The sequence below is a fragment of the Verticillium alfalfae genome, genomic scaffold, assembly GCF_000150825.1.
Source record: "Verticillium alfalfae VaMs.102 supercont1.5 genomic scaffold, whole genome shotgun sequence".
Classification (NCBI taxonomy): domain Eukaryota; kingdom Fungi; phylum Ascomycota; class Sordariomycetes; order Glomerellales; family Plectosphaerellaceae; genus Verticillium; species Verticillium alfalfae.
In genome coordinates, this window is record NW_003315034.1 from 1317818 (window position 1) to 1326066 (window position 8249).

General features: G+C 56.4%; 4 protein-coding genes across 4 annotated transcripts in view; 1 reads left to right on the forward strand and 3 right to left on the reverse strand.

The window, feature by feature from the left end:
* Positions 1–1183, forward strand: part of VDBG_04722 (DOM34-interacting protein) — a gene marked incomplete at both ends in the record, with an annotated part of 4210 nt that extends 3027 nt beyond the window's left edge. Inside the window, 4 exons of the mRNA XM_003005070.1 lie at positions 230–322; positions 398–545; positions 671–773; positions 828–1183. Of these exons, the coding sequence (XP_003005116.1) occupies positions 230–322; positions 398–545; positions 671–773; positions 828–859 (376 nt within the window). The remainder of the gene's footprint in view (positions 1–229; positions 323–397; positions 546–670; positions 774–827) is intronic.
* Positions 1184–1403: 220 nt separating this feature from the next.
* VDBG_04723 (splicing factor 3B subunit 1) lies at positions 1404–5076 on the reverse strand (the record flags this gene model as incomplete). The annotated part of the gene is made up of 2 exons (XM_003005071.1): positions 1404–3940; positions 3999–5076. The coding sequence occupies 2 exons, from the start codon at positions 5074–5076 to the stop codon at positions 1404–1406; spliced, it is 3615 nt and encodes a 1204-aa protein (XP_003005117.1).
* A 426-nt stretch (positions 5077–5502) lies between these two features.
* On the reverse strand, positions 5503–6872 carry VDBG_04724 (N-glycosylase/DNA lyase; the record flags this gene model as incomplete). The annotated part of the gene is made up of 3 exons (XM_003005072.1): positions 5503–6285; positions 6364–6700; positions 6754–6872. 3 exons carry the CDS (start codon positions 6870–6872, stop codon positions 5503–5505), a joined length of 1239 nt encoding a protein of 412 aa, XP_003005118.1.
* Positions 6873–7362: 490 nt separating this feature from the next.
* The window catches only part of VDBG_04725 (dolichyl pyrophosphate Man9GlcNAc2 alpha-1,3-glucosyltransferase), a gene marked incomplete at both ends in the record, with an annotated part of 1866 nt that continues 979 nt past the window's right edge, over positions 7363–8249 (reverse strand). The window contains one exon of the mRNA XM_003005073.1: positions 7363–8163. Within this exon, the coding sequence (XP_003005119.1) occupies positions 7363–8163 (801 nt within the window). The remainder of the gene's footprint in view (positions 8164–8249) is intronic.

The window sequence follows — 8249 nt, forward strand, 5'->3', positions numbered from 1 at the left end:
AGAAGAGCATCTCAAAATCCTGTCGTGATAGAACCACAGAAAAGGGTATACAATCTATGTCATGTCACACAAGGAGATGGCTGTGACAGTCTATTGCGTTCCTCCCCATTACCCATTTCATGCACACCGAATTATACCGAGACCACATACGATGCAGCGCGCGCTCACGTGACTCTTTTCGTCGAGGTACGTACCCCACAACACCAACGAGCGGGTCACCTCAATACAGCACAAGCATCACGACACTCAAAGCTCATCCAAGCTCATCGTTACCGTATTCCAGCTCACCACAAAAACGCCTGGACAAGATGCTGTTCTTCAGGTAGGAATTCAGACTCATGCGACGGATCAGAGCATGTGAAATCGGCAAGAAATAGTCACTGACGCGACGCCTTAGCTTCTTCAAAACCCTCATCGACCATGAGGTCACCATCGAGCTCAAGAACGACATTCAGATCCGCGGCACGCTCAAGAGCGTCGACCAGTACCTGAACATCAAGCTCGAGGACATTTCCGTCGTTGAGGAGCTGAAGTACCCGCACCTGGTTCGTTGCCTAGAAACCCTCTCACCCGCTGCGTCTACCTTCCTTCGCTGCGGCGAGAGGAGCACAGGCCAAGGCGTAGCATGTGTATCATGCAAGAGTGTCCACTCGCTAACTGGACGCCACAGAGTTCTGTCAAGAATGTCTTCATTCGTGGCTCAGTTGTGCGCTACGTTCATCTTCCTGCTGCGTCTGTAGATGTTCCACTGCTGGAGGATGCGACGCGGAGGGGTAGGTTTAGTTTCTGCCGGCTTATGGTGTCGTGGATCGCTGACGTCCTTCTAGAAGCAGCTGCTCAACAGGCCAAGGCGAAATAGAGGAACGGCACAGAGACCAACTTCCAAAACTACGATTGCCGGGGTGAGGGGCTGAGGCTGCAGCGGAGAAATAGCACTGCGCACGCACTCGCCGCCGTCTGTTCTGGCGTCAGACACAGGGAATCTGCGGCCTCTATGATCAGGTGCCACGTGAGACTGGGTCGGTTAAAATGCCAACGCTTTATGGACTGGCCCTGATAGTGGAGGAATTATCAGGAGCGATCAGCACGATTCAGCCTAGGCTTGCACTTCCATCCGATTTAAAGGATCCGAGACGGCCACATGTACACCAAGTACAGAACCAGTCTCATTCATAGTTCACAAGCATGTTTCGCACACAAAAATTTGTGCTATCCCAAAAAAGTCAATTGCATCCCCAGACGCCGTCGCGGGATGCTGTCCTTTCCTCCTCAGTTTCTACCTACACAGGAGAGTATTACAATGAATGCATGGCTTCCATGCGCCAAACCACAGGTTTCCTGCCACTCCATCCCGCAAAGAAAACCCATATTGTTCCCTAGTACAACCCTTGATTTCGCTTCGCTCAAAGCATGATAGCCAACTCTGGCCTGTCCATCTTATCTTCGTCCAGGTTGGGATAGTATGGTACCATGGCATCCGCGCCCTGGACGTACGCATCATTGTACAGCCGCCAATAGGGCTGGCGTACCTTGCGCGCCGGGTGGAAGAGACCCGCCCAGACATAGTTCATCACAACACCAGGTCCGACAGCCATGCGGACAGCCTCGATAGCCTCGACGATGCGATCGATGACATGTGGACTCGTCTCGAACAAGTTGGGATAGAGAAGGTTGAGAAGATGGATCATAGCGTCCTCACAACCGAGACCGACCACGCCGAGAGCAATGTGCTTGACAACAGACGCAGCTGTTTGTCGGTGGACCTGGTCGCGATCGATGAGCGCGTCTTCGAGCAGTGGTGTAACAGCGTAAACGTAGTCCTTGGCCATCTCGCCAATGTACTCGAAAAGGAAGGAGAGTGACTTGAGTACACCGTTTTGAACATTGAGTTCGGGAACACGGTACTCGTTCATAAGAGCAGGCAGGACGGTGAAAGGCGCGCAGGTTTCGGCCACGATACCAATAGCAACAGCCGTGTTGACACGAGACTGGCGCTCTTGTACCCTCAGGTTGTTGAGCAGAGTAGCCAAAACATCCTGGGGACCGATGGCCTTGGCGATGAAACCGAAAGTGTTGTTGGCCGCACGACGAATACCCTTTTTGTGGGCTTTCAGCATATCAAGGAGCTCGAAACAGATTCGCATCCATTCTCGTGCATTGACGCTTTCGGGGCCACGATCAGCGATACGACCAACGAGATCGATGGTGTTCTCTTGGACCTTCTCGTGTCGATTGCGAAGAATAGGGGTGAGACGGGGGAGTAGGTCTTTGATGGGCGGTTGCATCTGTGTGATACCAACCACGGTAACGATGGATCGAAGGGCACCTAGGATGGAACCAAGAACCTCCGGGTACTCCTCGCCCAGATACTCGTAGAGCACGACGCCAAGTTTGCCCATGAGTGCGTCTTCACCGCATTGCTTCATGACCATAGCAATTCGCGAGATAAGATCAGCTGCCTGCTGTCGTACAGTGGCCGACTTATTGTTCAGTCTCCAAAGAATGGTGCTGACGATTTGTGGGAGGTAGGGTTTGCATCGCGAGCCCAGCGCATTGACGACAGAACCAAAGCCATTGAGCATGATAATGTCCTCAACGCTCTGCTCCTGGAATGCGTGCAGAATGCCGTCGATGAGTCGCTCTTCGAGTCTCTCACCAATATCGGCAGCGCCCAGGCTCGCGACAATCTTCTCAATCGTCTCCACCGTCATCTTGCGATATGCTTCGCTCTCATCCTTCAGGTTGACAACGATTCTCTCAATGATCTCGCTGACACCGACCTTTTGGCCAATGTCGACCGTAGTCTCGACAACTTGTCTGTAGTTGCGCTTGTCAAGCGCCATTCTTCTGACCCAGAAGCTCTTGAAAAAGTCGTCGAGGACGTGTTCTTTGAGATAGCCCGCGGTGACACCATCGGTACCTGCACACTGCGACACCACCTTGAGCACCACCTTCTTCATCTCTTCGTCTGGGGAGGAGAACTCTCGAAGGAGAATCTCCATGATCTGGCTCGTGTAGTAGTTGGCGTATTCCTCGTCCATGAGGGGAATGATGAAGCCAACAGCCTTCAGAAAGCCAGCAAGACCCTTGCCTCGTTGCTTTCGCGCGCCTGTCCAGAGGGGGTTGAGGATGTCATCGAAACTTTCGATACCGTAGGGGTTCGATGCCTCGGCAAGGGCGGCGATGGCCAGACTGGTGACGGTGCGGACCTTGGTCTGCTCATCATTCAGGTTGGGGGCGATACAGTCCACAAGGCCTTTCAGATGGGGAAGCACGGCGCAACCCATGAGAATGGGAATCTGCTGCACAATCTTGACACCCGTGTGTCGCGCCTGCCATTGCTTCTTGCTTCGGCAGACGGCTCTCAGGAAAGGAAGAAGAGCTGGAATGCCGAGCGCCGAGGCCACGACGGCGAACGCTCGGGCGGTGGTGTTTCTGACGTACTCATCGGTATGATCGATGTCGTGCCTCATGGTACTGATCATGGTGGCGAGACCAGCGGCTTTACTGAGGTTGGAGATGATCTCACGACCCTCCACTCTGGCATAGTAGTCTTGGTCGATAAGCAGCGGCTCAATGACAACGAGAATCTTGTGCACGTAGGGCCGAACAAGGTCATCGAGCTTGTACAATATACGATCGATGACCTTGACGAGCAGATGGCGTTCCTGGTCTTCCAGAGTCTTCTCCATGAGGAGAGGCAGAATCTGGTCGAAGAGTGGACCAGCTCCAAACTGCCTAGCATTGTCTGTGAGCTGTCGCAAAGCAGTCTTGCGCATTGGTGGTGTACCATTCTTGACTTTGAGGAGCAGCCTCATGATCTTCCTCTCCTTCATCTGCTCTACACTGAGATCGTTCTCGTCGGTGCCGTCGGTAAGCTTGCCGAAATAGGCCATATCTTCGGCCTTGAAGAACTGGAGGTCGCCGATGCCGGGAATTTCTCCCGGTACAGGCTTGCCGCTAAGCCTGACCGCATCAGGGTCCTGCATGGTGAAAACCGCTCTGCGGAGCAGGCGTCGCCACAAGCCTGTGGGTTGGGGCGCGAAGCGGAGCGTAGCCGGGAGGGGGCTCGAGGATCTTGTAGCCCTGCTCCTCTCCGGGAAGAAGCTCGTTGAGCTCCTCGTCGCTGAGCGGCATGTTACGGCCGGACATGTCGGGGCCAAAGGTGCTCGGCAAGATAGCACCGCCGGCCTGCGAAGGGTGCATGGGCGTAGCTAGTCCTTGGTTGCCCATCGGGGTGGCAGAAGGAGCCTGGTCCCAGCGAGACGACTTCTTGACAACCTCAGCGCCAGGGGCGGGCGTCTGGTCCCACCGGGATCGCTTCTTGACGGCACCATCAGGCTGGGCGGCAGCCGCGTCGTCCGTAGGAGTGGACGAAACGTCCCATCTCTTCTTCCTCTTACGCCCGGCAGCAGCAAGCTCAGTTGATCCAGAGTCTCCATTCTCCTTGTCGTCGCCGTTGGTCAGGGTTGCGGGAGCCGTATTGCCTTCCTCGACCCTGCCCTCGGCCTTGTCCAGGATGGCGCGGCGTACGCGTTCCTCCTCGCGCTCGAGCTCCTTTGCCTCCATGACATCGCGGTAGGTCGAGCCGCCCTCGGCAGCACCAGCTTGACGGTTTGCGGCAAAAGGGTCCGCGCGGGTGGGGGTGAGGACGCGGTCGAAGCGGCGCTTCTGATAGTCGGTCTCGCGATCGGTGATCCGGTTGCTCTTCTCGCCGCGGCCAGCAAGAACGTCATCCTCCTCGACGCCATCGCCGCGAGAAAACTCGTCGAGCATATCGCGAGACGCAGTATACTGGCCGACGAGGCGGCGCGTATTGTCGACGCCGTTCATGTCGTCGTCGTCATCATCGCCGTTGATGCCGGTAGGAATAGAGGTGGCGTAGCCAGCAAACTTATCGGCGCCGTTGGCATCATAGAGATCGGTGTCAACGGTGTCAGTAAGCTTCTGCTTGGTGCTGACCGCGTCGGGGCGCTGGTTCGAAGGGTCGAAGGCGTTGGAGCCTTTTTTGGCGGCAGCGGCAGCGTTGCGCTCGGCCTGGAGCTGGCGGATCGTCTCGAAGTCCGAGTCAGACATCTTGCTCAAGGGTTTGCTTGTGTCATATCTTGAGGGGTTGGAGGATATCGAACGATGCTGCAGGAGTGCATCAGTGAAGGCTTAATCGGAAGCAGAGTTGATGGATTGAGATGATGGGTTGTCGAGCGTATCGAGGGGGGCGGGCGGGCTGAAGGGCGACGTTGGGATTAGGGACGACCAAGCGCATCAGGTTTGATGGGTCGCGCAGAGCTTTACCAAACGCATCTCGCGACTCAGCCGACATTTAGCCGACACGCCTCAATCTCTCTCAAACCCAGCTTGGTGGCGCTATGCCCATCTGCACCATGTGAAACCTTGCGTCGCCAGGTCTTTTTTTTTCGAAGCATGCTGAATTTCATGTCAAGCATGGTTCTGGACGAGAAATCGGGTATCCATCGCTTTCTACAAAAATATCCTCAAGTGGGATCACAGTGCCTTCTGAGACCGAGTCCTCCTCCGTTTTGGGTGTGCATCTGCCGCTTCCTCAACCTCAATCTTGACCTTCGTCTGGACAGTCTTGCGCTTCTTTCCCGTCAAAGGCGGGGACGCCTCATCTTCCACGACTTCCCGCTTAATCTTTACAATCGCATCCTCGCCAGCCTCTCCCTTCACAGCCAACACTTCCTCCTCTTCTTTCTTAGCCACCCTCCCTTCAAACGTCTTGAGATCGGCCGTGAACAAGACGGAATGCGCCCACCCCGCATACTCCCCCCACAGCTGCCGAAAGTGATCTCCCACCGCATCGTACATGGCCTTGCTGAACGTCTTCGTCCTGCTCTTGCCAAACTTGTAGTCCCTCTGCGCAATCTGCCACACGTGCGTGTCCACAGGCACAGCCTCCCCCCACCCAAGGCCCATGAGACACACGCAGTCTGCCACCTTGGGACCCACGCCAGCGAGGGCGAGCAGCGCCTCGTGTGCCTCCTTGTACGTCGGTGGTGACACGATCTTCTCGTCCTCGGCCTCGGATGCGGCGCGGATATTTGGGTTCGCTGGGTTCGCCAGGCTTGCCAGCCACCCCTTGGGCTTCTCCGAGGAAACGACACGTGCCGTCTCGGCGATGTACTTGGCGCGATAGCCGAAACCGAGCTCGCGGAGGTGCGACTCGACCTGCTTGCCCGTCAGGGCATCCGGCGTGGGGAAATCGTGGAAAGGCTCCTCGTTGATGTGCCCGATGAGCGGGCCATAATGCAGACAGAGTTTGTGTACCTGGCTGTGCGTGAGCATGGTGGCGGTCGATGGCTGCCGGGGCTGCAAAGGAGGGGGTAGGGGGGGGGCTGGGCTCACCATTTGTGATATCCTGGATATGTTGTTGTTGCTGCTGCATATGAAGCTGATTAGGGCCTCCCACGCATCCTGGCTCAGCATGCGGACACCTCCAAACTTGGGTGCCCTCTTGCGGAAATTGGCGTCCGCTTCTGACCACTGCTCATACAAGCTCGTCAGGTCCAGCTTCAAGCTGAGATAGTGCTTGAGCAGCTCCTCCGTGTCGTCCTCTGAAGACTCCGTCTTCACGGTTGGTGCGGTTTGGGGTCGCTGGGCTGCGGCGGGCCAGATTGAGCGGTAGTGAAGGTGAGTCGGGTCTTGCTTCAGTGAGATGATTCGGCCATGCAGCGTGCAGCACCTGATGATGTGTCAGTGTGGATGAAATTTCCAAAACTTTTGTGCTCCTCGTACCATTCGTCATTGATCTTCCGCCATCGAAAGGATTGGCCGCAGCGCAGTGTTGTATCGATACAAAGCTCTGTGAGGCTCAGTGGCAACTTGCGCCACTCGGTGACCCTGACGGGGGCCATGCTGTCCGGTGTCGAAACGGTGACGTCCAGTATATTGAAATTGCCAACTCGGTTGAACCCTGAAACGGCGAAGGCTCGACTGCTGCTGGGCGCCAATGTCAACCACCCTACACCTATACCTTCAATGTCGAGGGGGGGATCCGAACGTGGCGGCGTTGAGGTCCTGAAAGACGGCGATCAGATACTACGGACAATCATGACTAAGCACACGGCCATCGCCACCTCCATCGCAGATTGGCGTTCAGGGTTCGCGATCACAGAAATCCAACGAATATGCCTAGGAACGATGGACGCTGTGTATATAACTTTCTTATTTGCGACTTCATATGTGTCGCGAACCTTTGCAGGCTCATGCTACTCTGCCGGCCTCGTCTAATCCCGACCAACACCCTTCCCCCCCCCCCCCCCAGAAATTCTGACATGAGAAAATGGTATCACAAAAGGGAGCGCACATCGAAACCCTTAGTTCTTATGCTCTTCGTCCCTAGCCTCAGTACGACTTTTTCTTCGACTTGCTGCTAGCCTTGACAGGTAGCTGTCCGCTTTGCGCGAAAAGCTGCCACATGCACCACAGATAGCACAGACCAAAGCCGACGCAGCCGACGCCAACGTTGGCGACAGTCCAAAGGTCAGGCTTGTCGATTGGGGGGCGCACCGTCGCCTCGACGACGTGCCAGGCCGCCATGGCGATGTAGAAGACGCCATGCACCAGAGCTGTTCCCCACTGGACCCAGGCTGACTGGCCCTCTTGGAAGTATGCGCTCAGCGATGTCGGCGGGAGACCCAGCAGGTAGGCCCAGAGCAGGGTCAGGACGGCGTACGGAACGCGTAGATCGACGCGCTGGAGAAGAGGGAACATGGTCCAGGCACCCAAAATGTTGGCAAAGCCGACCCAAGCGCGCGTGTCCCTCGAGAGACCCTGCTTGCCGGCGAGGAGGAGAGTCATGGGCATGAGCGGTAGAAGGACGCTCTTCTCGTGGACCTGGAAGCTGAAAAGGAAGAAGCCCCATGCCGTCGCCGCGAAGCCGAGGGGCAAAAGGTGCTTGCGAGGGCGGAAGAAGAGGACAAGGTTTGCTGGGATGATTGATGCCAGCGTCAACGCGAGCGCGGCCCTTTGTTGCAGTTCGGGGGCGAAGTTGCGCAGCTTGACCACGACGTTGAGGGCGCACCAGAAGTTGGCAACCTTGTCCTCGAAGAGTCCGCGCGCAAAGGGGAAGATGCGGTGCACCATCTGAAGGAGCTGCTCGACGAGAGGGTAGTAGAAGGCGTCGGTGTCGAGCTTTTCGGCGAGCTGGGGAAACAGGGGCAGCGGGGGAGGCGGGCCATCAATGTTCGGACGCGAGTCGATGCCTCTGCGCACGTCGTAGAGGGTGGAAT